This window comes from Kwoniella pini, chromosome 1, assembly GCF_000512605.2.
Source record: "Kwoniella pini CBS 10737 chromosome 1, complete sequence".
NCBI lineage: Eukaryota > Fungi > Basidiomycota > Tremellomycetes > Tremellales > Cryptococcaceae > Kwoniella > Kwoniella pini.
Window position 1 is genome coordinate 381,441 of NC_091716.1, and position 27,074 is coordinate 408,514.

Genomic DNA, 27,074 nt, shown 5'->3' on the forward strand with positions numbered 1-27,074 from the left:
TCTTCAATGATTATGATCTTCTAACATTCAATTCTTTTCATTGATTACACATATAATAAATATCACGAAAGATTGACAATCAGGAAAAAAAAAAAAACGATATCAACGTGATTCCAAATCCAAACCATTTAATTTAAACAAAACAAATTTTTTATTTATATTCTCAACGTTTAATTGGAACCATCTTCAATGAAAACGATACAATGCATTTCAAACCAGGATATATATTTAAGTAAGATACACTCTCAACTAGTTCTTCTCCTTTATCACATAGGTATATATGTATAATATTAATGTATATATATTTATGTAAATATCCAGAAAATGAACAAATAATATATTAAATATGCACAATTATATGTAAAATTAAATATCCAAATGACCAATAAGAAATATTTATATTTCAATACCACCACTTTTCCTCCTTCTTCCTTTATTAAACTTTAAATCATCTTCTAATCTATTAAAAACGTCTTGTCCTAAAGAATTCTTAACCATTCTTAAAACATCATTAACACTTTGCTTTTTATTAGCTGTAATTCTATCACCTTGAGAAGAAGATAAAGGTTTATCTGAAAATTCTAAAAGATCATATAAATCTCCAATTTGATCTGCTTTTTGTTCTAATACATCAATAACTTCTTTCAAATGTTCAGCTAAAACATGACGTTTGGATGACATTGACGCTGGATCTAATAATTTATATTGATCTGCTAGTTCAGAATATATCCTAAAAAAGGTAAATTAGTATTTCCCTATACCATCGCTATCCGACTTAGATCAACCAAACTTACATCTTGTAATGGGCGAAATCATCTTCCAGCTCCCGTAATACTCTTGCTAGTACAGTTTGAGGAGGTAGTTCTTGACCATCTAAACCTGTTCTAGCCGAAGTCGGTCTTTGAGAATTCCCCGAAGCAACTTGATTTCGAACTTCAGCTTGTGTCTCGGTGAATTCTTTGTCCCATGCAGAAGCAGCGGGAATTGAGGTTGGCTTGGATTTGCTCTTCCTTGAAGCGGAGGGCGAGAAGAACTCAGCTTCGAGATCGTCACCTACAATACTTGGGAAAGGAGATGATGGACCACCGTTATTGGTGATATCGTTGGCTCTTCTGGCAGATTTGGATTTCTTCTGCTTTGGGTCAAAATCACCTCGTATCAGAGAGCCTTGTTGTGATATAGACTTAGATATAGGGGTTGGCGAATCTACCTCATCTTCCACTTGAGGTTGTTGCGATTCAGCGATGCGTGTAGGAGGCTGAACAGTAGGAGGGGCAAGGGTAGGTGAAGAAGAAGCAGCAGCATGTAGACCTTGTCTCAATTTTGAGGGTTCCACAGGATTCGTGTCGTTCTGCTCGTGACGCGATTTTCGCTTCTCCATATCTTGTTGAACTCGATGTTCATCCTCATTTTCCTCCTCAATCACCTGTCTTACTAATCTCTCCATCTCTTCTCTTTCCATTCGCATTGTACGTTCTCCTCTTGCTTTTTTGCGAGTTTCTAATCCTTCTTCTACTATTCCTCCCAAACGTGATACTTCAGCAGAGAGCCGTTCAATCTCCCTTCGTAAGGCCACTAATTCATTGCTGACACTTGATGAAGCAGGACCTAGCGTGGTGGTATTCCTTCGGGGAGGCGAAGAAGCTGAACGTAGTTCACTAATCAAAGCCTTATTGGATTCAACTTCGACTGTTAGACGAGCTAAGTGGGATCGAAGGGATTTGACGAGATCCTCAAGGGCTAGAGTTGAATATAATTCAGCTTTCTTTCATACAGTATTTTGGCATTCGAAATGGCTTACCTGATTTCTCCCCTATCACATCTCGTAATCTCTTACCGCCATCCTGCTTAGCAAGTTCAACTTCAGCTCTAGCTTTTTCAACTTCATCTTCAAGCTCTCTGACTCGTCGACGAGAGACGGTATTTTCAGTTTCGAGAGCACGTAGTCTAGCATTCAAAGTTGCCAATGTACTAGCAATATTTACCGATGCTAACGAGGAAAGCAAAAATAAGCTTGATAAATATCCACACCAGAAGGAAGAGTTTACCTGAATCTCCGCCTACTTCACCATTCTTACTCAAAGTACCATATTCATTTCCTTTAGCAGGTGTAGCCATCAAATTAGTATAACCCGTAATGTCCATTGAATTATCCTTTGTACTTCGTATAGGTGCACTAGCAGAACGTCGATTCTCATCTTGCAGATTTTGTAATCTAGTAGCTTTTTCTTTCCTAGTAGGAGCAAGAACTTTTATAATATTATGAGTCGTAGAATCGCTTAATGCTCTTCTTGTTGTAGGTGGTACAACTTGTCTAGCTTTTCGTAAATCTTCTCCTAATTCTCTAGCTAATGATGAAAATCTTGAATTTGTATTACCATTTGTTCGTTGTTGATAATCTTTTTGAGTTATAGTTTGTTCACCACCGCTAGAAGGAGGGGAAAGTAAAGGATCATTTCGATTAAGTGTAAATGATAAATTTCCAGGTTGATTCGTTGATGTTAAAGGAGATGGTGATCTAGGTGGTGAAAATGGTGAAGAAGGTCTAGAAGGAAGTTTCTGTGTTTGGATTTGTTGGTTAACGCATTCTCTTACATTACATTAAAAGGGTACAACTCACATCACTTCCCATGACTCTACCAAGCTCACCAACTAATCTACCTAAACTTCTCTCAGGATCAAATTCACTCCCAGTATCGAAATAATCGTCTTTTCCAAATACACCCGCACCTAAAGTGACGGCTGATGCATGATGTCCAGCAGTTGATACAGGACTAGCACCAACAAACATACTTTGTTCTCCTTGACCTGCACCAAAACTACTCATTCGGCCTACTGTAGAAGGTATTCGAGTCGCTCGAGGTGTTTCACTTGGACCATTAAATTGATGATAAGGTTGGGAAGAAATTGACATAGTTTCTGCTCGAGGATATTCCATTGACATTGTTGATTGATTTGAAGAGAGGAAAGAATTTGAGTGAGATGTGGTTGAAGTTGGTAATGATGATAATGATAGAGATCCTAAATCATTATCTATCGTTGATTCTAATCTACGACGTTCCAAGTCTGATGAAGATGGTAATATTGGTAGAGGATCCATAGTGAGACTTTGCTCAGCCAAGTTATAAATGTTGAGGGTCTAGGTACAGTAGAATTGTTTGTTTATTCGATATTATGTGACTTATTTGATGTCAGCGAGGACTCGGTCGTCACTGCCGCCGATCGATATGTATCACCAAGAAGACAAGATATTATTGAATATGTGTTAGTCTATTCGATGAATGGAATCTATTATATATACTAAAGAGAATCAAGATGATTATGATAATTAAACCAAGTTGAATGATAGTAGTGTTTGGTTGTTTATATCCCGCGACTGATTTTACTTCTAGTTGTGTGACAACAAACAAATCAAACCCACGTGGCTTACTCCTTTCGGGTGTCTTTCCCTTAGACTAGCAATTCAATATCTAATAACTAAAATTCAGTTGCAAAGTCATTCATCTCATGCATACAGCAAGCTCAAAAAGACATAGTATACATGCTATCGTACATTAACAGTCCCATCATATATGCGTCTCTATCAACCGGTAGACTAACATAAAAAAGCATACATGTGAACGCGACCAAATCAAAATGCCTAATTTACAATAAAATTACAACGGACCAAGCGGACCACTTCCACTTCCACTCGAATTCGTATTCGTATTTACTTCAACTTGTTTACCTTTCCCTTTAGTAGGCGTATCATTCTCCTCATCATCATCATTATCATCTCCAAATGGAGTATCCTCATCGCGTTCAGGAAGTGGTAATGGTTTATTTGCAGCTTCTATTCTATCAATTTCACCTCTCATATTTCCCATTCTCATTGGATTATTCGAACTCAATGATTCAGGTTGTTTCGATGTGCTTGATGTTCCACCCAGTGTATCTTGTTGAGCTGGTTGAGCTGATATAGGAGGTTGATTTGGATGAGAATCAACTTCTCGAATAGCTGCTTGTGCTGCTTGCCATGCTTCGAGATTCTGCGTTCAACGATAATCGTCAATGACTGGGTATAAATGTTATACCTGATTGACAAGACTCACCTGTTTACACCATTCTCTATGAACTTTAGATAATTGAATAGCCAAATTTCTCAAATCCGCAACTTTCTGCCTTTGAAATCGATCCAAATCAGCCTGTAAAGTTGTAGAAGCGTATTTCAGATCTTGCGCAGAAGCATGAAGCGAATCTTCCAACTTAAAAAACGCGAAGAAATCGATATCATTAGTCTGACAGATCCAAAAGTACGGTATACGCAGTACTCACTTGAGATATATTGTCTCTGGTTTTACCGATATTTGCTCGTCGAGTAGCTTCTGGATCAACATCCATCATTCCACTCAATGAATGCTTGACTGCAGATAATAAACCGAAACCCTGTGCTGCGCCTGCACTACTTCTTACTCGTGATCTTTCCAATCTTTCACGTTCACGTTCTTCTTGTTCTTGTTGTTGAGCTTGTAATTGAGAATGATCTGAAGTGGAAGAAGATAAACCTCTTCCACCTCTTTCTAATGCTTCTTCTAATCGCCTTGCTTCCTTCTCAGCGTTCTCAAGTAATTCCAATTTATCCTTTTGAGTTCCCAAAGCTTCTTGTACTAATTCATATTGAACATGCTTTTGATGTCTAAAAGATAATCTCTGTCTTATCAATGCTGCAAATTGACTATAAATATGTAAAGGTTCTGTTGTACTTTTTTCCCAAGCTTGAAGCTATTTTTCCATATATTAGTTGTAGCTCTTTCGAAATCAACAATGAGCAAAGGACAGACGTACCAAAGCTGCTGTAGCTAAATATTCCTGATCAACAGCTTGACCAACTTTTTCGATTGCTTCTCCAAGTTTACCTTGTTCTACCAAACTAAATCCATTCCAAACTGCACCTAATTCACTCATATCTCCAGCACGTTCTGTCCATCTTTTCGTTACACGTCGATTTACTTTTTCCATAGTACCTGTAAAATGATTTTGAAATTTCTCGGTAAAGATTTCTGAATCGACAAATCTTTGATCTGGTTGTTTCAGAGGATGAGAAGTAGATGGTGTAGGTAAAAGATGATGAGCTATATAAGAAGTTGATGGTGCAGGTGTTGAAGCTGATGCAGGTGTATGTTCTAATGTTGGTGATGAAGGTTGAAAAGTTGGATTATGAGATGGGGCATGTAAAGGGTTTTTAGGAAGAAGGGAGATTGGAGGTGAGTGAAGTACTTCGGTCTTTGATAAGATTCATTATTAGCTTCTTCATCTTCTTATAATATAGGCATCGAATGTAACTACTTACCCAGCTCACTCCATCTTCCAGAAATCGATGAACAACATGTTCTCCACCCAAAATAGGATGTCTCAAAACTCGTCTTAAGAAATCTTCTAATAATCGCTTTCGTCTAGCAATTATTGTTGCATCTTCTTTTGCTTTAGTTTGACCTTTAACAGCGTAATCTGTCAAAGATTGTTTGGAAGGTATAGGTGGAATGATAAGAACAGGATATAAACCAGTAAGTGCTTGATGAAGTGATAAAAAAGCTGAATATCTTCGTCTAGTAGTATGTGTCTAAAGAAATTAAAAATCACAATTAGTAAATTCAAAAATTACTAAAAACTAAACCAAAAAAAAAATAAAAAAAAATATGACTAACTCCTAATTGAATTACATATGTAATATAAGATGCTTTTCCACCTTCAGTAGTTTTAAATGCATCAATAATATGAACTTGTTCACCTAAATTAATTTCTTTATCTCTTGAACAACAATAATCAGTTTTAATTTTTGGTTCATTTGAAGAAGAAATTATTAAACCTGAACCATTTTTTGGTTTTTTTGAAGGATCAGGAAAACTTGCACGATGTGTTGGAGGTGGTGATCCACTTGCAGCACTTATCATTGAAGAAGTTTTTCTACTATTTAAACCTAAATTAACAGAAGAAGATGAATATGAAGGTGAAGGTGAATTAATTAATGAAGGTGATAATATAGGTGGTGGAGAAGTTGGACTTGAATTTTCTTCATTTGATCCTGTCATAGGTGGTTTAGGTGAAGGTATAGGTGAACTTGAAGGTGATGAAGAGAATGGATTGGGTGGTGAAGAAGTTGAGTGATCCATTGTACGTAAGTAGATGGATGGACGTATGGGTGCAGGTGGGAAAGCGTTAGATAGAATGAGCAGACGAGATATTGAGTAACGCGAACAGGTGGATGACAGGTCAAATATACCAGCACTGTCTTGCTACTGAGTCGATGAGTCTTTCACAAGTTATAATAATCAATTACGATTGTTCTATTCCGGGGTATGCTGACGTTGTAGATCTCATTTATCGCTGTATGGTGGCACCGCATTCATCATTCATTGAATCATCATCACCACGGAATCAATTTAAGCTATACGACTGATTAAGAGTGGGTGGCGGCAAACCGATCACAACATCAGACAATTGCATTCATGTAGAGATAGAATGCCTGAAATGCATACAACATGAGCTAAATATTAAATTCTATGACGCCAATCCTAGTTATCATTTGAGTACTCTTATGACCGTCAACCTGTGTCGTTATGGTTATACTCTTTCGGTATGACTACGCTCGCCTCTTCATCACTTATAAACTGATCATCCCTCTTTCTCAAATCTTCTCCTTTCAAAGTGAATGACGATTCTTCTCTATCATCAGCCAATAATCTAGCGTACTCTAAGAACAGTCTATAATTTCATAGTATTATCAGTGATTTGAATCTCCTTTCAGCTTAACTTATTGCATTGAAATGACAACTCACCTAAATTGATATGCTATCATATCTTCTTTTCTCCAGAATGATTTCGACCATTTCGTACCTTCGACAGCGATTTCTTTTGCTAAATCATCATGACCATTTCTGAAAAATGACAAAACATCATATAAATCTGTAAGATCCGCCTTTATAGGTATATAATGTACCCCTATATATGGAAACATAAATATTAGTCATACTTATTACACTATATACTGATCAGCAAATTGCTCACAAGGCTGTATCCTGTCTGTGTACCATTCTGGAAAAATTGTGGATTTTAGAACGACTGAATTACTTGTCATTAATCGCTTAAATCTCGCACTCCACCCATTTCCATCTACATAGATCTGATCAGCTGAATTCGATTATATGAGATACTGGGCGGGTGGCTTACCTATATCAAGCAAGTACTTGTATCTGCGATTTGGGTAACATTTCAGCTGACAGCCTTATTACCTCGAGATTTGATCAATAATGACCACTATACTCACTGATTACCCTGAGACCAAGTCTTCCTACCAGCAAACTTATATCCTTCTTGAATTTGGTAACAAACATCCTGATCACATTGAATAGCTTGATCAACAAAAGCTACATCCATCAATTCCGCATTGAGTTGTGACAGAGGAGTATTCCGAGGTGCACCAACTGGTTTATTCGGATTATGTTGTGATGGAACATCGAGAACCGGTATATGACCTAATGGTTCGGCAGTCTTGGAAACTAAATTTATCCGTTGTGATATGTCTATATGCCAACAGACGAGTCAGTTCGATCACCAAAAATCCGAATTCCTAAAGCTGGACGAGATGATACTCGACGACTCACTCCATGGGACTTCATCTTTAAAATATATACCAGTCGTTTTACCTCTCCATAACATCCTATCATCCTTCTTTTCCTCCCAGATCGGATCGTCTCCCACATCCTCGGTCCAAGCTTCCATGGAGACCTACATGCGTTGTCACATTAAGAAGCCTTCGGGGTAGAATTCGTACTGAGCGACTCACACCAAGCACATCCGCATGTAAAGTGGTCTTACACATAGCTAGAACAGGATATAACTCTTTACTTGGTCCAGGACCTTTTCCATGACCAGAAAGGAAACCGACCAGATGAGTTAAAGTAGGATGTATACAAGGGTCCATAGAACTGTTAAAAAGATAAATTAACATCGTACTTCATAATGTCAAAAGCACGTCCGGCTGAAGACCCTTTTTGACTCACGCCTTATGGTCCCATACGAAACTCTTGGCCCCATTCCATAGTCCCTCTAAATCAGGTAAGACCGCTGGGTCATAATCGTGGCGAAGTGGTTTATGGGGTGCACAGGCTGATGCCCAACCGAGATGTGCTGTGTCAATCTGGTAAGGATAGTCGAGGTCAATAATGATACTCACTTAGTCGTAATCCGCCTTCTGAGATCGACTTACCTCATGCTCTTCCGGATTAAAGACTATAGAAAGGATTTATCACTTTAGTCTTCTATATCATACAGTAGCGGATGAAGAACTTTCACTTACATTCTCCTACAGCCGCAGCATCTTCCAGTGCACCTTTCTGCTCAATAACGAATATTAGCGCTCATCTACCACAGGAGTGAACGACATTCAGATCGATTTGACTCACATATTCATGTCCTACAAATTGCCAAGGTACATCATGACTATACATGACAACCTTAACTTGTTCCAATAAATCTTCAACATCTTCAAGTAAACCAAGTTGTTGAATTGCACGTTCTTTCGCTACTCTCTTTCCTTCTTCATTTAAACCTTTCTCTACTATCTTATATACACATTTTGACGATACTTTCTCTTCACTTTCATCATTATGAGGTGATTTCAATTGTGTTACGCCAGGACATTCTATTGTATACATTCCTGACATTTCTGAAGATTCTTTCAATAAACTTTGAAGTTTTGATGGAGGAAGTGCATGAAAAGGTTCAAGATCATGATACTATTTTTCAATTAAACAAAATTAGCTTTATTATTTACTATAATTCCCTTTTATTTCCCAATATATCGTAAACTTACAATTTGATCATATTCATCTTTCAATTGTACATTATTTTTTTCTGCATAATTCCACCATCTTTCAAAACCTTTTGGTGGATTTCTAGAATATCTTCTACGATATTCATCAACACTTTCACTTAAATTTTTACTTTGTTTATTTAATTTTTTATTCCAATTTTCTTTTGATTTTTTAATTAATTCAAAAATAGGATGTTTTGAATGAAAATTAATTAAAAGTAATCCATTATTCAAAAATTTATGATTAGATTTTTTTAGATTTATTTTATTTTCTTTATTTAATTCTTTTTCTTCATCATTAATATTATGAAATTGAATTTTTCCTTTATTTTTTGATAATTTTTTTCTATTTCTAATTAATTTTTGTTTTTCTTCTAATTCATTATCATCATCATTTAAAAAAGAACCTAATTTAAAAAATGATTGATCGTTGTCTTCAATTTCATTTTCTCTTTTTATAACTAATTCATCTTTTTTACCTGCTAATCGATTTTTTGATAAATCACTATTGGTTTTAGGTAAATTATTTGAAGAGTAAGAAGAATAAGGTGGAATAATTGACAAGTGTTTTAAAATGAGATAAGGGGTTAAAATAAGTATTAAAAGAACTAAGATGGAACGAATACCTCTTCTAGGTGTTGGTATGCGAAATGCCATCTTCGTCGAACGTGTGTGCTACACAAATTCGATCACAAGTAATCTTGTCAAATTCGCAGAAGATATTTTCGATCGTCCAGTATAATTTTGCTTGAATCGAAGCGATGGGTATATCTAAACTTACAGAACCAAAGTGTTGGTATATATGCTATGAATGCCTATCATATGTAAATTCAAAATGGTCATATCTTTTAACGCAAACCTGTAAATGTTGTTCCCGCATCTTTGTAATATTCGGGTAAGCTGAAAGCTGAAATATTACGATATCACACGCGATAACATTAAGTTTTTTTACGTGTCTCGCTTATCTATAAAGATAGATCGACGGTACCAAAATTACACCTGGGAAAACTGACAATCAATAAACGTGTATCATGCATCAGAGCCTGTTTCTACTATATAAATCACAATAAAAAGTTAAGATACGGCTACTGGAAATACAAAGGTCATAGCTCTCTGGTTCTCATTGAGGTATTCTAACGACATACTCCTTTCGACCGAATTCTCTAAACCCCGCATCGACAAAGGTCTGTATATCACTCTGTTTATACCATACTAGAGGTACAGATGGGGGTTCGACCTGCGATAGCGAACTATTTACATAATCCCCAACCGTAATGATGGAGTCAGGCAATGGTTTCTCAGGCCCATCATCAGATCTAGTGGTGTATATTCTTCTTCGACCGAGAGGAGACTCGTACCATCTTGGGCCTCCTTCGTCCCAGAGATCTTGGGTTTCTAGCAAACCACTCATCGTCCTCTGATCCGAGATTTGAGTATATGGGGTACTACCTGAAGAATGCTTGGGTGTGTCAATGGGATGTTCACGGGTCCATCCTGAAATTCTGACTGTTGTTTGATCTGAACCAAAATTGCGCTCAATCCCAACGAAAGTTTCAGGATACAGTTTACCGTTGATGTAGACTCTATTCTGAGTTGACGACATTGTATAGTAGGAAAATAATTTGTGAGTGGTATGTGATTGACAAAAAATAAGATTTAATCTGTTGAGTATGTTGAAGGTGTTGAAGATTTTTGAAATTGGAAAGTGTAACAGTAGAGATATTTATAGACGACCAAAGAGTCTCACAACGCAATAAAATAGGATATGACAAAAGGCTCGCCTTCCCGTTTTGATCGGACTGGCCTTCTTGAGTTCTTCGAGTCATATAAGAAGTCAGCATGGTCCGTTCGCTTATCTATGACTCATGAAGAGAGGTTCGCCATACCGTCATGGTCGGATGAGCCTTCTTGAATCGCTCGAGTCATACAAGAAGCCAACATGATCCGTCCGCACATCGACGACTCATACTCTCCAATAAAGGGTTGCTTCCCCCCTTTGTTGAAGTTTGCCTTTATGAGAATTACGATGCAATACAATTAACGTGTGAAGGCAATTGAGATTCGCCTGCCCTTTTGGTTTGGTTTAGCTTGCTTGAGTCTTTCCAGTCTTTCGAGAAGTCAACATGATCCGTCCGAATATATATGACTCATTATACTCCTTTGAGACACAACAACTCCAACAAAACGTCAACGCCATGAAGCTGGACACCTGCTCGTAGGCGCACCTCTAGTTCAAAGACGCATCTGTACGTCAGTTGTTGTCATCCCTGGAAGTCTGCCTAAGACCTCGTTGATCTCTATATCATCGTCTACCACCTCGAATTAATCATTGGACATGACAAAATTGCATGTAATCATCACTGATATCTTCTACCTTGTCAATCCATCATCAAGACCTGATATTGTATTACAAAGCTTAAGGTTGAGAATCGAATTGTACTGTTAAATCTACAAACGAAGGATCTCTACTGAATTCTTGCCAGTCTTCTTCGACTAAATCCTTCATCTCAGATTTATCATATACCACAAACTTTGACATACATCGGGCGAGGGAAGCCACAGATATTAGTCTCGAATCGACCCATTCGGGTAGACGATTTTGAGATCGAGCTGAAGCTATATCATTTTTGATAGCCTCTGAATCGCTCCAAGTAGCAATATCTTTCTTCCACTCAACGCTGAACTTTTCTAAATCATCCTTAATTTGTTTATTGGGTTTGAATAGGGACATTCTGTTACAATATCTTTCAGTCCATCCTGATATACTAAATGTCGCATTAGTTGGCTCGTCAGTTGAATCAAAATTGCGCTCAATCCCAATGACGGTGTCGGGCCTCATTGAACGTTTGAGGGAAGAATTTCCGTGTTGGAAGGTGAGCATTGCGATAAGTGTGATATATCTGAGGGAAAAGCAGAAGAACTCAAGGCAAGATTGATTGGATAGAAAAGTCGACAAAGTTGAAAAATGTTGAAAATGTTAGACTAGGAAGCTTAGCTCTCAAGGTATTGATTATAAACGAGAATACGGTGCTACGATACAGTCATGAACTCTCCGTTTTGATCGGAATAGTCTTTTCAAGCCATATGAGAAGCCTACATGAGCCGTCCGTAAGTCTCTGACGCATGGCGCTCCTTTGAGCGAAGAAAACCTCGAGTCTATATAGCGTCATTGAAACCAACTCTTATCTCATTTGCAATGTATTCCTCATACTTCTAAGTATGACGTTTTGACGAAAGTATACCTAACTCCTAGACAACGGTAGGTAATCATTTGAAAGGAACGAATACTGTATGTCGTCAAGGGATATCGATGGCCAGACTTCCTCGATGTTTTGAGCGCTCGTCATTTCATGTCAGTCAGGAGGCGCACGATAGCGAAGATCGTTCTTGCCTTCTTGTTTCGCCTTTCGCAATGCGTCGCTTTCGGGAATGATTGGGAAAATTAGTAGGTTCGATAGTAAGATCAGTTTCTCTCGTACGCGGAAGGGTTGAAGGCTAGTTGTTCGTAATATATCTATCATACGTTCATGCATATCCAAAGAAACGAAACTATCCGACTCATACAACAAGTATCGAATAGCTTAGAGTTTTTGCATAGCTAAGTGAATTGAGTTTATCAGCAATGATACTAAGTAGATCCGTACGAAAATTGACTTACCAGCAACATCGGAGGATTGAACGTGGTCCTCGATCTCAGCAATCTCTTCTTGAAGTTCATCAAGTGAGATCTTAGCATCTTCAATAACCAAAGTGATTTGGAGCATTCGAATACCGTAACCAACTGGAACAAGTTTAGAAGCACCCCAAACAAGACCATCTTTCTCAATAGCTCTAACTTCTTGTTCTAAAGCAGCCATATCTGTTTCATCATCCCAAGGTTTAACTTGAAGGGTAACGACTGATTTAGCGACTTCCAAAGTTTTACCAGCGGCAAGTTTTTCAGCGGTTTTAGCGGCTTTAGCTTCGTTGTATTTAGCAATTCTCTCAGCCTTGATTCTTTCGGCCTCAGCATCATCCTCTTCATCATCTGAACCGAAAAGATCAACATCTTCATCATCATCCTCTTCTTCAGCGGCAGGAGCGGAAGATGAAGAAGCAGAGAGTGGGTTGGTTCCTTTAGGTAAAGAGTCGAATTCGGAGGAGTAAGATGAGATGTGGTTGTACCATCTCAAGGTGTGAGGGAAAGTAGCCTCGGGGGCTGGTCATGGAAAAAGTTGTCAGCTATGAGCGAATGGACAAGCGTCGTAGAGCAGCTGACTTACCAGATCCAAGACCTTTAAAGACCTCAACATCGGCAGAGGTAGGTTGGAAGCTATTTCAACGTAAAACAGAATCAGCCATTATATCCTCTTTGTGTTCCCCAAGTTGTTTTTCTTTGGATGTATATAAGGCGAAATTGTATAGGAGATCAGTGAGTTTGGAAATAATTTTATCTTCAATGCATGAGTCGCGGGGTCTTAAGCCGCTGCGCTCGGAAACACGGACCAAAACGGTAGATCATCATAAAGGGTGGTGGGAAGAGGAAAACAAAATTGCCAGCTACAGATGAGATTAGAAGGGGATATTACTCACCCATCAACGTAGGCTTTACCAGCGAGGAGTTGTTCGAGTTGCTTAAGATCGGTAGACATTTTAATTTGTTTTTGTCTATTGTATTTTATGAAGAAGAAAGAGATGGAATAAAGAGGATGAATTGATTTTACCTGTAAACGTGTTGCACCACTTCTCTTCTGAACTTTCTAACTTTTAAAAAGCTAAAAACACTCATTCAAACGTTATATTCCCGAATATACCGCGGGTGGCAAACGGAGATAAGCTAGTTCTCCGTAGACTGAATGTGGAGTCTCCGCGTCTAGGTGCATTCGAAGTCCATCTGAAAACGAGTAAAGACATTATTGATTGTAGCTGGATGCTTGTTGTCTTTTCGATAAACCTGTTCTATATCTGTGATCTCTGCTTTTACCGTTAGATCCTTTGCTTAGCAGAAGGATGAAAGAGAGATCATCGAGGTCCATTCGCAATGTCATCCCTCTTGACGCCTCTCCTTTGGTCATTTCTTCCCGCTCAAATCACTCATCAAATCTTACCTTACCTATCTTCCTTTTTACCCAATGTGTTCCCTACTTCACCAAGAGGTTCACCTACGTATTTGCGTAATTACAGAATAGCTTTCACAGGTGTTATATGTACTTATCTGGCATACACTCTATACAAAGGCGAAAATAGTCAATCTTCAACGGAAGATTATTACGCTTTATTAGGTGTAAGCAAACAGGTTGATGAAGACGGTCTGAAGAGAGCTTATAGAAATCTGTGAGATGTTCCTAATCCCTCCTCTCTTGAGGGTGTACAGCTGATAGTAGTAAGTATAGGTCAAGGCTATATCATCCGGACCGAGCTGGGTCAGGAGATGACAGTATATTCATACTGATTCGTAGAGCTTACGAGACCTTGAATGATCCAATCAAAAGATATGCATATGATAGGTAAGTTGCTGTCCGTAACAACATGCTCCGCAGAATTGATCTCCGTATCATGAGTCTCATGGCTGCGAGCTAAGCTGATCTTTTCCCTTCATCAGATTTGGTCCTCAAATTATCGATTGGAAAGCCGCTTCAATTAGAGAATATATCATCACAGGCTTAAACCACTCCGTAGGGTTTTATATCATATCAGGCGCGATTATGCTAGCACTTTCTCGTGAGCTACAACTTGGAGCTTGCAGCTATTCACTCTTAATTGATATTGTAATCTTTAGTTCTGGGCAAAGCGAGAGAAGGTTCATACGTTAGTTTTCCCAAATAAGATATTCCAGTCGAACGAGCTTTTATATACTAACTTGATTGATAGTGGCGCCATACTCTATTCTGTTTACTTCTTCTTTCTGAACTTCATCTAATACTTTCCTCAACTTCTTCACTTCCACTATTTAGTTCAATTCCGAAAGTAATTGATAAAATCTTTCCGATATTGAGTGCTCCTCAATTTATCCAAATTGCATTTTTACATCGAATATTCACTACAATATCAATAGCTATAAATCAACTTACGAATGTATGGTATCCATCACCTACTAAAACGACAGATGAAGATTGGATTAAAGTAGTAAGTATGTTAAGACAATTAGAAATGGAATGTAAGTTTTTCGATTCCCAAAAATGAAATATTTCCTCGTTAATTTTCACATTTATTTATGAAGCTATTACATCCTTTCAAAGTGAAATTTTACCATTACTTTCATCTGGAAATCCCAAAAATGTTGAAATTCTTATCAAGAACAATATGGAAGATAGTAAGTTTTTTCCTCATTACTTTTATGGGAATAACCTCATACCGAATTCCCTTAATTTGGTCAAACTGATGTAATTTTTTTTATCTTTTAGTTCTAGTTGAAAGAAGTATTTCATCTCATCCTCAAATACGTCAAGTATATCAAAAAGCAATTTTAAAACCAATTCCTAGAATCTTAAGAACTCAACGTTCAACTAAAATTGATTTAGATAATTTTGAAATAGCTAAAAATATACCTTTACCACTTTCACCACCTTCTTCACCTACTTTAAGTCCTATACGAGTAATTTGATAATTTGTAATGTGAATCAATGAGAAATGATCATGCATGGTTGTATAATATTTACAACAATTAATATACAAGTAAAATTTTTCAATGATTGATATATAACTCTGTAAATGCTAATTATAATTGAATTCAACCTGAGTTATTAACCAATCTTATATTCAAGAATTGTGTGATTACAAGCTACCTTATTGAGTATATTGACTTTCAATTCTCTCATACTCTTTAATCCTCTTTTCCCGAAAGAATATCAAATTAAACTCTTAAGCTAATATACTAAATAATTAAAATTATTTATTTTCTACTTTGACAATCACATAGATTTTCAAAACCATTTTTATCTTTTAAAAAATTTAAAGTAAATTTACATAAATCTTTAATTACTTTTTTAGATGATTCATCATTAGAATTTATAAATTTTGAAATAATAATTTTATCATGATAATAAATAATTATTTCTTCTTTTTCTTTTTCTTTTTCTTTTTCTTCTTGTTGTTCATCATTTAATTTATTATTTAATTTTTTTTCTTTATCATTATTATTATTATTATTATTTAAATGAATATTAGTAGATTTTTTTATTTCAATTAAACATTTTTTACATCCTTTAAATTGTAACCATTCTAATAATTCTTGTTTTGAGTTTTTATTAATTTTATTAATTTTATTAAAATTTGAAGAAGAAAAAGAGGAAATTTTACAATATTTTTCCCAAAATGGTATAAATTTTTCTTTCAAAATCTTCAAAATTGGTTTAAAAGAAAAAGATGAATCATATAATATACCTCCAAATAAAGCTTCAATTGGATCTGAAATTGATGACTAAATGATGAGTTCAATCATTAAATAAGCTTTCATATACTCAATAAAGAGATACGACAATTAGCTTACATGTGGTATAGTTACATCATCCCACCATTCCATTCCTGAATCTTCATTCTTCGTTCCAACTTTTCCTGATGAGATGTTGTTTCGTAATTGATCAGCATTAGCTTTAGCTGATTTAAGAGTTTTTCGAATTTTGGTAATTTGCAATTTGGTTGAATCGTTCGTAACTGTAATAAGATCCAAAAGACCGTATTCGGCACACAAGGCAAATCGAGTTGCCTGGTCGCATTTCAGAAGTCAGCACATACATCATGCCGAGAGGAGCTGACTTACTTCTGAACATCTGGCAATCTATTGGCCATCAAGAAAGTCAGCTTTCATCACAGGTATAGAAACAGCCTATAAGCGATGGGCGTACCTTCAGATGATGGAGGGCTGCAGGACCCTCATCGGGAAACCTATCGTACAAATATTCGACGACGACTACAGTAAAACAATCAGCTTCGTAGTCTGACCTACGCTTGTGTATTGATTGGTAGCTTATAGAACTCACGAAAATCCAGTAAGGCGTTGCCGAGAAATTTGTATCTCTCATAAGCACTTTTTCTCTCTTGATCAGTACCTAAGCTCTACATCGACCGCTTCACATCAACGAAAGAAGAACAAAATCAGACTTGACGGATCACCTGTCGTTGACTTACAAGAACGGTGTTCATGATTTCCTTATCATTAAACTCGTAACCCAGAACCGCATTTTGTTTTAATTTGAAAAATCTCATATACTTCTCTTCTACTTGTATTCGATTATCGTCCTTTATTATTGATTTACAGGGCGGGATGAAAAATTTCAGATCTTCCCATTTAGTTAAATTCTTAAGCGGGATTCCTAGAGTCTGCATGACTAATATTACTTGATCAAGATCTCTCGAAGTTAAATAAGACGCAGCAATAATAGCTTCCAAAACATCCGCTATGACCTATAAATATTATCCGTCAGCTTGGACTTATGGGGCTAAATCAAATTCGCTCGCCTTGTCGCCCAGATATTGTTTACCAATTGAATCTTGACTATTGAATTTCTTCACCTTAGTATCTGATACATTTCCTTTTAGATTGGGATCATTCCAATTGATATCCCAATCTAAAGGTAACCAATCTTTCGACTTGAGTCTTTTCGTTCGCATATATAAATTGAGTTTGGATTTTATAGAATAAGTTTGAAGACTTCGATTAGTCAGTACTATTTGTCTATCCATAAGGATATTATCGATTTTTTCTTTTTGGACCTTGTCGTTATCATTTCCTTTAGCAATAATATTTTGTATTTGGATGTAGGCATTAATAGTGGTAACAAATTTCAATATTGTATCTCCCATAAATTCTAATCTTTCATAATTCTTAGATAAGTTTGAATCGACATTAGGCGGAGTTAAAGCTTGTCCCAGTAATTTCAAATCAATTGAATCTTGGAATTCCGCAGTATTAAGTTCGGAAGCAACAAGGAGGGTATCAAGTTCATGGAAGAAGTAAGGTAAAATAGATGATGTTTTGAATATACTTGATGGTAAACAATGGATATCAACCATTCCCGCAAGTGAATAAGTGATTTCCGCTTTCGAAGGATGTATGATTGAAGTTATGATTCCACCATGATCTGAGGTAATGACATCTTCTAATTCCAATATTGGTTGATCAAAGAAATCAAATGGTCTAACGTTTATTGATAAAACTTCTTGTATAGTCTTACCCGATATCTTCGGATGAGGTGAACTCAATGTAAGATCAGTACGAATTGAATTTATGTATTTTCTTTTGGAAAATTCAGCTGAAGTGACAGTGATCATAGCGTCTTTACATTGTTTTCGTAAAGCTTCTTTATTTTCCATATTTGGCGATTTCCATAAAGGTCCTTCCGATATGTCTTCAATTTCGTCCCAAGATATATCCCTCCTTTGCAACTTCCTCTTATTTTTACCCTTTTTCTCTCCCTTATCATTTTCTGTTTGGTGCTGAAATTCTTGTTTGAGAGGTACAAGTAACCATTTAACTTCTTTTAAATTACCTTTGAAGGGAGTATGTAATTGAGTTCGGAGTAATCTTTCTGTAAATTTCATAGCTGTTTCAAGATTCCCCTCTTCCCAAGTTTCCATCTTTCCACAATCTACCAGTTTCATTTTGGTTCCTATATCAAGTTGTTGATCACCTATAGTCAGATTCATCTCTATCCGACCATTTTCATCGAAAATCTCTAATGGTTGACTAGTGATTAAACATAATTTCCGACATGAATTACCGATATCATGTTCCTCCTGATATGGTGAGTTAACTGATAAATCCATAGTAATTGCGTACAGGTTATTGGATTGTAATGGTGAACATCTTGACCAGAATGGAGGTAAGATATAAGTTGAATAATTACCTTTACCATATTCTCCAGTGATAGTTTCAAGTGATAAAGAAGGTGAAGAAGGTAATTTCGATTTTATTGCTTTTTTCTGTTCTTCATATTGTAACATAACTTTGGATTTCGATGATAATCTAATCTGCTTTTCCCATTCTATCTTTTCTTCATCAGGTTCTTCCGTTTCTCGTAAATTTATCCCTGATAGAGTAGCCGGATTTTTTGTTGTAGCAGAACTTTTAGGTATATATTTTAAATTATCATCTAATCTTCCTAATTGATATAATAATTTAACAGATTCAAAAGAAGCACTTTTTTTAGCTAATTTTTTATTTGACCATCCACCTTCAGGTAATTTTGCTGAATGAACTTGACCGATATTAGGTAGAGTTATAATACATTCTCTTAAAGTATTTTGAGGATTATTTGAATTAGATTCAGATTCTTTCGTTCTGTTCCTTTTCGATGTATTGGATGTATCTTTATTTAATTCAAGTTGATTAGGTAAAACATTACGTTCTTCGTAATTTAAATTTTGTTGTCCAATCGCTTGATACCAATGAGTTAAGAAATTTCCTGCATTTGAAAAAGAAAGGATCGTTCCATTTCTAGTAGTGTAAATTTCTTCAGCATCAAAGGTGTTTAAATTGATAGGACTAGATAACATGAAAGAGGGTTGATTAGTTGATATCTTTTCAATTAATTGATCTTGATTCTGATCGTTCTTCCTTTTTTTTCTTGTAGGAATATTTAGTTCTGTATTGTGAGTTGACGTTATATCATTTTCTAAATTTTGAACTTTTCTCTTTTTAGGTGATTTAGAAATTATCGATTTTTCTTTTAATTTTTTTATTGAATTTGGAGTTAATTGATTTAAGTTGATATGAGGAGGTAAATCCCTTTTATCATCTATTAACTTATCCATCTTTTCGAAATTCCTTTTTTCATCTCATCAGCGTCTTCCTGTTTTTAATTTTACTTGCATTGAACAGAGCTTTGAGGCTAAATGTTGTGAAATTGGTGGGAAGTGGAGGAGATTAAAATTATCCGAAAGGACTTTCATATGTTCCGATCTGATATCATTATGATCATCTATTACCCAATCCGTCTGCATATGACAGGATCACTGGCATCTCTAGATATATACTCATGTACCTGTTCAGAATAATATCTCAAAGTGATGTCAGGCAAGTAACAACCATTTTGTAACGAATAGACTTGAGAAGTGGAGGGTTGTTCAGTTTACACTTTTTGCAGCTGATAACGCGTTTCAGGCACCCTTATAGATTCATCGTCAAACAACGATAACATGGATTTGTATCAAAAAAGAAGCACAAATCATATAACACATTACATATTAAGACATACAAGACATAATTATCATGAATCTTCTGAACCTGATCAAATCGCTTTCTCTTTTGATTGGCCTTTCCTCCTTTCTACTCGCTTTCGACCATTACCGCTCAATCCACCCATCGCCCATGCATTTTGAATGAGCTTCTTCATTCCCCAAAACCAAGCCAAGGCAAAGATCCCTTTCATCACTACACTCTCTACCGGCTGTACATAAGCAAGGAATATAGTAGAAGGGATGAGTACCTATCAGTTGTCTATAGATCAACACCCTAATCGAGTTCTGCCTGACTAAGGAGATGGTAGAAGCTCACTATACTGATTTGTCGGGCGACGATGAGGCCCGCAAGCCACGGAGAAGCTCCTATCAGAGTAATCCACATTATAGCCACCAGAGAGAATATTATTCTCTTTGCAATGCTCGCTTGGATAGGTATAAGACTGATACACCAGCGATTCCAGTCAGTTTTATGTGTTTGATTTAGAACAATGATGGAACTCACTTGATCACTCCTACGACGTTTAAAACTACACCAACCTTCCAAACTTCATCTTCAATTTGACTTCCACCTTGTGCACTACCTTTCGCAGCACTTCCCCTTAACGACATGAGTAAAGTTATAGGTAAAAGAGGTAAAATGACTTGTAAATTTTGACCATCTTTGTCATTTGAAAACAGGTATACCGGTATCGAGATTAAAAATAAGAAATAAGGTAATAGAGTTATTGTCGATGAAGCTTTTTTGACATTTCCAGGTCGTAAGGATATATTGGAATAAAGTAAAATTGTCAGTGGAGGTATGATTGATAAGATTGTAATGAGGAACTTGATCTATCAGTCCACCAGACAAGGATTCAGTCAATCATATGATTACGATTATATGCTATAATTGATTTGAATCATGACATACCTTGTGATTGAGAAGTCTCTCGGCAATAGTCGAAAGAGCGGGGAATGGTTTTGTAGCTTGACAGTAATTGCCATGACTGCCTTCTAATATACGTGAGCCCTCTTGTAAAAGATTGATTACTGTCGTAGGTATCGGTAATTTACTAAAAGGTAATTTGGATATTCGCAATTTTGATAAGAGATTTCCAAGAAGTTCAGATTCACATAATATAGGTCTAGTACTCATTATGACAGCGGATATAACTACATTGAGAAAGAGGAACCTTGCGCTGTCATCGTTGAAGGAAGAGTTTTGATAAGTCAGCTTTACAGCTGGCACGTACAAGAGAGATATTGAATGCTCACCCTTCCAACCCACCAATCCATATACCCTTACCCAGCAAGTAAAACGCTATTCCAGTAGCCCATACCGAGTGGAAATGTACCACTGTCAAACTTACAGCTATCATACCTGCTGAATAAACATCCATAGATGGCCTTGCAGACAATAAGATAAGTGGGTAAATAATCATGCTCATTGGTAGAGGGGTGCGACTAGATTGTTGTCAGTGATTTTCGATCAGCGTGAAAACTTGCTCAATCAAGATGATTAAGTGATGATTCCAAAATAAGCTAATGACAATCGTATTCACTCACTCAGATATAAGAGATATTGGAGAGAGTAGAATAGTGACTATCGCAATTACCTATTCGTTGATCATTCAACTTATCAATTTTCAAATCCTTTTTATACCGTGATGTTTCTAAAAGAATGGACACTTACTTGTGATCTTTTACTTCTTCCTGTTTTTTTACATTCCTCTTTGGTCCAAAAATAAATTACCATTATCCACATCATTTCCTCTATCAATCTTCTTTTGATTAATCCATATGTAAATAATTTAAAAGGTAATAACCAATTCCATTCAATTGAAAGATTAAGATTAAATGAATTTTGAAAAATCAAAATCAAATTTAATTTAATTATAAAAATAAAAATTAAACTTGAAATAATTGTATAATTATAAAATCCATTATGATTCATCCATCTAATTAAAATTCTTAAAGGTGAATTAAATCTTTTTGAAAATAAAGTAGATTTTTCTAATTTTAAGTTTTTTTGTTTTTTCTTTTCTTTCTTTTCTTCTTTTTTATTATAAGAAGATGAAGAAGAAGGTACATTTAAAAATGTTGTTTTTTCTTTTATTTCTTTTTTCATTTCTCCAAATAAAGATTTCTTATTATTTTCATTTTCATTTTCATTATCATTTTTAGTTTCAGCTTCAATTAATACCAAAGGTGAATATTCAATTGGAATAGAATTTTGAATTCGATTTGAGGGAGAAATAGATCTACTTCTATCTTTTTGTTTTGTTGAAAAAGTTGATGGATTTGATTCGTATGATGTAGATGAAAAACTTCTTATAGGTTTATAAGAATTTGGATATAAATAATTATTATTTAAAGAAGAAGAAGTATAATATGATGATGATGATATTCTAGAATTAATATAATGTGAAGAAGATGAATGTGATTGAAATGTAGTTGATGAGAATAATGATTCTGCATCTGTTTCGCTTCTATATAAATTATAATCATTAGTAGAAATTCAAATTATGATAAAAATTTGTTCTTGAATGAAAGACGATTTTAAAACGATGAAACCGCTTCTATAAGTTAATCAGAATATAACTTACTCAATTATACTTCCTCTTCTTCTTTCATTTTCTCTATTAATAGCCTTTTCAATTAAATGCTGTTCGTATGATATTCTAGGCATCGTATCTAATACGGTAAATCAAACATATGTCTATTATATTTACAAATCAACTATGGAGATGACCAAGTCGAAAAGAGGGGATATATATGATCGTTTCAATTCATCACAATTCATATCCTATCATTCTATCTAAGGCAATTCACTTCGTCAATTTCAAAGATACAATAACCTAACTTGAAATTCTTCTTTATCTCACCTGTTCTCTTTCAGCTATGAGTATAGTTATTCAGGCTTTATATGTACTAAGATGATACGAATTTCCAAAAGCTTAATGACATATAATCAATAACAACTTTTAAAAAGTAATAAAACCCTACGAACCGGTTATCTTGTTTACTTATCTATCCCGGATAAATCATTCATATGCCGTTATTCCATAACGCAATGCATTCTCTTTTGCAAAACAAAGAATGATCATCACTACTAGTATGTCGTCCATGAGATATTCATAAGAGACATTTGAAATAAGACTACGTAAATGAATGTATTGTATATATATATATATCGATATTTAAAACCATCAAGCGTATCTTTTTTTTACTACTTCATAAAATATAAAAAATATCGTTTAGATCGTTCATCATGCTTTTAGAACTTCGTGAATAAAAAAATGTCCATATGACCTCTTAACCCTAAATCATCTTTCTCCTCTATTCCGATTCATATATAGTAGTCCTCTTAATTGTGACTCGTCAAAGACCAACTATCAAGTGCAACATTCGCTGGTGCATCAACAGCTGTGAATCCATTACCCCATTGAGGGGTAAACAATACTTGAAGACTAAATGATCCACCATCTGTCACATCTACAGTGAGGACGGTAACACCAGGATTAGGTTGATCAGCATCTTCTGTACCAGTGGGCAAAGCAGGATCAGAAGAAGATCTAGTTGGTAAAGCAGTTGAGAATGTAGCACCGGAAGGTCCTTGAACGATCGAAGCGACGAGGGTTTCTCCACCCAATTTCAAAGTAGCAGTAGCTTGATTGGTCTCGATAGTGGCGTTAGTGTGCATTCTCCATTGTAACGATGGTGAATCCGTAACGTCGTCTTGAAGGAGGATTTGTTTTCTACCGTTCAAGAAACGAATACCTCTCTTAACTCCTTGAGTACTATCAATCCAAAATATCAGCAATGATGTTCACTGCTAAGAGGAAGCAAAAGAATCAAACTCACCCATTGTACGCAGAAGTCATGTCGGTCCAGAAGTAAGCGGTGTCGTCAGTTGAGATATTGAGGGATGGGGCTGGGCCTTGAGCAGTACCAGATGATCCCCAATTTCCAGTAGGAGCAGCATCGACATTTTGGTTCAAGTTGTTGATCAACAGAGTATTTTGACCCTCAGTCCTCTTTCTGTAGTACAACCATCTCTCGGAATCTTGAGCTTCGCTGGAGAAGTATCCGTCGGAAAGGTATTGACCTGAACCTAATTCACCTGCCCACCTTTGACCCATTGCATCCAGTACGAAATCTCCAACATCGAGATCACCATGAGTTTGATGTCCCGTCAATTTGGCAGCTCTCATTGCCCAATATGTTCCTGAATTATCAGACCAGGTAGATCGCGCAGTTGCCCATTGATCTTCTTGAACATCGAAATGTTTATCTAATGGCAAGCCATCCCACCATGTACCAGTTGTAGCGGGGTTGTACCAGAACATCGACCATGGTTCCGAGGCATCGTAGTGGTCTCGTTGGTAAAGGGCGTATGTAGGGGTATCGAATACGTTGGCCCAGAGAAGCAAAGAGTTGGCAGTTGTGGAGTATTTGTTGGGTCCATGATCACCGTAATTGAACAAACTGGTCATACCTTGAACGTAAATGTGGTAGATCGAAGTAAGGTTGAAACCGGGGTTGGATTCGGCAAGACCTCGATCATCACCATAAGCAGTGATCAAGGCATTGACCATCTCGGCAGCACCGGTGGTACCGAAGTACCAGTAGTTTGCGGTCTCGGCCCAGGTTCCAGCAGCATCAGGACCTTGGAAACAGTTGTTGTAAGCATCAGGAACTGTGAGTTCGAGAACTTTCGCAGCGAGGCCGGATGGATCTCGGTCCATGATCGCGATAGCAGCTTGTGTGAGACCACCATTAATGACACAATTCCAGTTACCGTTGACTTCAGGGTTGTTGGTAGCACTTCCCGCCCACCAATTGTACGCCGAAGCGGAAGAATCGCCAGAAAGAGCGTTGTAACCAAGTTGAAGACCAAGATTGAGGATAGACCACATAAGTTGATCTCTCTGTTCATCCGTCCAGAAATCGTAAAGCCAATCGTATCCGATCGCAAAAGCGGCACAGAATTCACCAACATCCAAGAAATGAGCTGGGTTCCACCTTGTGCCATCATCGGCTCCGAATGATACAGCAGAGTTGTTTCCAGCAGCAGTTTGTAATTCGAGCCATACTCGATCAGCGTATTTGGTTTCGTTTGTGACCTTGTAAGCATAGGCCCAGTTCTTGACTCTGAGTTTAATTTCTCTAGCGACGTCTAACACACCAGAACCGGAAAGGCCACCATCTTCGGTATAAGGAGTAGGATCGAGTCCGAGGGTGTCACTAGCATTTTGTACAATGGTGGCGTTCCATTGCTTGAAGTAAAGGTTGTTTTGGATTAGACCGCCGGTAAGAGCCTCCCATTTGTAAGCAGGAGCGAGACGGGGATTGGGTCGGATGGACGAATTGGAAGGCGGACTAGGGTCTGTTGGCCAGGAGTTTGAAGAACCGACAGTGGGTGCGGTGTATCCGGCAGTGGCAGTCTAAGATATGAAGTCAGCAGCGGATCAAGATTTGAGTTGCATTTGACTTACACCGGTAGCATAAACAGGAAGCATGTAAGTGTCGGTAGCAATAGCGAGGTATCTTTGGCCGTCGGCGCCTGTGCTAGTCGCTCCAGCTGTGTTGACTCCGGATACACCCGAGGGAACACCAGTATTGGCATTGGTACCGCTCGATGCATCGTTCGCTGAGGAAGAGGAGGAATTATTTTTGTTGCTTGCCCTTGATCCCAAAACACCTCCGAGCACGGCCGCGAGGATAATGACTATCAACAGTATAGGAAGACCTATCCATAACCACTTATTCCTCTTCTTCTTCGGTTGTTGGTATCCACCTACAGGGCCGTCACTGCTGTATGCTGCATTACCGGATGACATTGGATATGCTTCGGGATATATTTTGAAGTGAGACGTTTTCAAAATCAAACAGGAGTGGAAAGGCGTGATGGAAGTTAAAACAAAGGAGTGTATTCGTTTCGGTGGATAAGAGTTTCAGGTCAGATCGAGATCAAGGGATGTAGGAGATCATGGAAACATGGGATAGTAGAATATTGTATTGGTAATATAAAAAGAAGCGAACATTTAAATCAGCATCGACGATTATGGCAAGAGGATTAGACCAAGCTTACAGTTTCCACCACCGCCACCGTAGTTGTTGTTGGCATAATTACCACCTTGTGGTTCATCGCTATATCCCCCATTACCATAATTGTTCCCGTATGAATTGCCATAACCCCCTCCTGCATTATCAGAATATTGCGCTTGTTGATATTGATGTGACATCGCGTCGTGATATCTATGAGATTAAAGAGAAAAAATGAGTGTTTCCAGATTTGTCTTGAGAGTTACTAATCAGTCGTGAAGAAGAGGGATAAAAATTTCGTGTGGAAGGGATCAATTCACGTCGTGTCGTAATGTGATCGTTCGGTGAGAAGGAGGATAGAAAAAAATCCAAGTCGATTGGTTTCACCGATTATATATATATGAGAAGAAAAACAAAAGGTCAAGACGAAGAGAACACAAACCAAATTGAGAAAAGTGTTCCGCTTTGATCTGAGAATAATAATATATATTAATAATGGAATAGTCGGTCTTTAACGATTCACGAATCTGATGACCTTGAAATAGTTTAAATCACTTTTAAAATAGAATACAAATCAGCACGTCAGGGGAAACACTCTGATGTAGCACGGGAAATGAATAATTTTTAAATTAATTGTAAACAAGAAAAAATAAGCATTTAGGGTAATTGAGTTTACTTTTTTTCCACCCTAAACCTGTGCACATGAAACGAGAGAGAGAGAGAGAGAGAGGAATCAATTATAACGTGATACGCGTCAAAAGCACAAAAATCAAAACAAAACATCATCACATCACATCAAAAATAGGTCCAATTGCACCGCCACTGTCGTTAGGAAGATCTACGAGCCTATTTTGTCGTACAGGAAAGAGTTGTTCAAGCCTATTTGAGTCCGACACTAACACGTGTTTTAGCTTGAAAACATCAAAGTGGAGGTTGATCTAATCTCGCTTGTTCCGTACAAGTGCAAATGATAAATTGATTAAACGACTTTAGTGATGTATTTCCCGTCAGAACTCTTGTTGTGTTTGATTTAAGC

At 36.9% G+C, this 27,074-nt stretch overlaps 10 protein-coding genes across 10 annotated transcripts; 1 reads left to right on the plus strand and 9 right to left on the minus strand.

The window, feature by feature from the left end:
- Positions 1-396: 396 nt before the first annotated feature.
- On the minus strand, positions 397-3,100 carry I206_100157 (uncharacterized protein; the record flags this gene model as incomplete). Its single annotated transcript, XM_019152945.1, has 5 exons — positions 397-730; positions 795-1,740; positions 1,802-1,990; positions 2,049-2,559; positions 2,621-3,100. The coding sequence occupies 5 exons, from the start codon at positions 3,098-3,100 to the stop codon at positions 397-399; spliced, it is 2,460 nt and encodes an 819-aa protein (XP_019015083.1).
- A 556-nt stretch (positions 3,101-3,656) lies between these two features.
- I206_100158 (uncharacterized protein) lies at positions 3,657-6,149 on the minus strand (the record flags this gene model as incomplete). Its single annotated transcript, XM_019152944.1, has 6 exons — positions 3,657-4,028; positions 4,092-4,244; positions 4,315-4,761; positions 4,825-5,262; positions 5,330-5,599; positions 5,685-6,149. The coding sequence occupies 6 exons, from the start codon at positions 6,147-6,149 to the stop codon at positions 3,657-3,659; spliced, it is 2,145 nt and encodes a 714-aa protein (XP_019015082.1).
- A 432-nt stretch (positions 6,150-6,581) lies between these two features.
- I206_100159 (uncharacterized protein) lies at positions 6,582-9,508 on the minus strand (the record flags this gene model as incomplete). The annotated part of the gene is made up of 12 exons (XM_070202149.1): positions 6,582-6,741; positions 6,816-6,978; positions 7,045-7,149; positions 7,207-7,229; positions 7,304-7,559; positions 7,641-7,764; positions 7,823-7,964; positions 8,040-8,176; positions 8,246-8,268; positions 8,336-8,372; positions 8,442-8,774; positions 8,852-9,508. The coding sequence occupies 12 exons, from the start codon at positions 9,506-9,508 to the stop codon at positions 6,582-6,584; spliced, it is 2,160 nt and encodes a 719-aa protein (XP_070058250.1).
- Positions 9,509-9,971: 463 nt separating this feature from the next.
- On the minus strand, positions 9,972-10,454 carry I206_100160 (uncharacterized protein; the record flags this gene model as incomplete). The annotated part of the gene is made up of 1 exon (XM_019152942.1): positions 9,972-10,454. One exon carries the CDS (start codon positions 10,452-10,454, stop codon positions 9,972-9,974), a length of 483 nt encoding a protein of 160 aa, XP_019015080.1.
- Positions 10,455-11,267: 813 nt separating this feature from the next.
- I206_100161 (uncharacterized protein) lies at positions 11,268-11,732 on the minus strand (the record flags this gene model as incomplete). The annotated part of the gene is made up of 1 exon (XM_019152941.1): positions 11,268-11,732. The coding sequence occupies one exon, from the start codon at positions 11,730-11,732 to the stop codon at positions 11,268-11,270; it is 465 nt and encodes a 154-aa protein (XP_019015079.1).
- Positions 11,733-12,432: 700 nt separating this feature from the next.
- Positions 12,433-13,482, minus strand: I206_100162 (uncharacterized protein; the record flags this gene model as incomplete). Its single annotated transcript, XM_019152940.1, has 4 exons — positions 12,433-12,449; positions 12,510-13,049; positions 13,114-13,163; positions 13,424-13,482. The coding sequence occupies 4 exons, from the start codon at positions 13,480-13,482 to the stop codon at positions 12,433-12,435; spliced, it is 666 nt and encodes a 221-aa protein (XP_019015078.1).
- Positions 13,483-13,871: 389 nt separating this feature from the next.
- Positions 13,872-15,434, plus strand: I206_100163 (uncharacterized protein; the record flags this gene model as incomplete). The annotated part of the gene is made up of 7 exons (XM_019152939.1): positions 13,872-14,164; positions 14,224-14,337; positions 14,433-14,551; positions 14,610-14,638; positions 14,702-14,987; positions 15,051-15,143; positions 15,235-15,434. The coding sequence occupies 7 exons, from the start codon at positions 13,872-13,874 to the stop codon at positions 15,432-15,434; spliced, it is 1,134 nt and encodes a 377-aa protein (XP_019015077.1).
- Positions 15,435-15,722: 288 nt separating this feature from the next.
- On the minus strand, positions 15,723-19,582 carry I206_100164 (uncharacterized protein; the record flags this gene model as incomplete). The annotated part of the gene is made up of 7 exons (XM_070202150.1): positions 15,723-16,250; positions 16,320-16,535; positions 16,590-16,607; positions 16,675-16,739; positions 16,810-16,885; positions 16,958-17,233; positions 17,288-19,582. 7 exons carry the CDS (start codon positions 19,580-19,582, stop codon positions 15,723-15,725), a joined length of 3,474 nt encoding a protein of 1,157 aa, XP_070058251.1.
- A 476-nt stretch (positions 19,583-20,058) lies between these two features.
- I206_100165 (uncharacterized protein) lies at positions 20,059-22,679 on the minus strand (the record flags this gene model as incomplete). Its single annotated transcript, XM_019152937.1, has 8 exons — positions 20,059-20,256; positions 20,325-20,451; positions 20,514-20,842; positions 20,922-21,189; positions 21,266-21,454; positions 21,557-21,606; positions 21,684-22,479; positions 22,597-22,679. The coding sequence occupies 8 exons, from the start codon at positions 22,677-22,679 to the stop codon at positions 20,059-20,061; spliced, it is 2,040 nt and encodes a 679-aa protein (XP_019015075.1).
- Positions 22,680-23,357: 678 nt separating this feature from the next.
- On the minus strand, positions 23,358-26,238 carry I206_100166 (uncharacterized protein; the record flags this gene model as incomplete). The annotated part of the gene is made up of 4 exons (XM_019152936.2): positions 23,358-23,790; positions 23,855-25,437; positions 25,489-25,841; positions 26,085-26,238. The coding sequence occupies 4 exons, from the start codon at positions 26,236-26,238 to the stop codon at positions 23,358-23,360; spliced, it is 2,523 nt and encodes an 840-aa protein (XP_019015074.2).
- Positions 26,239-27,074: the final 836 nt, after the last annotated feature.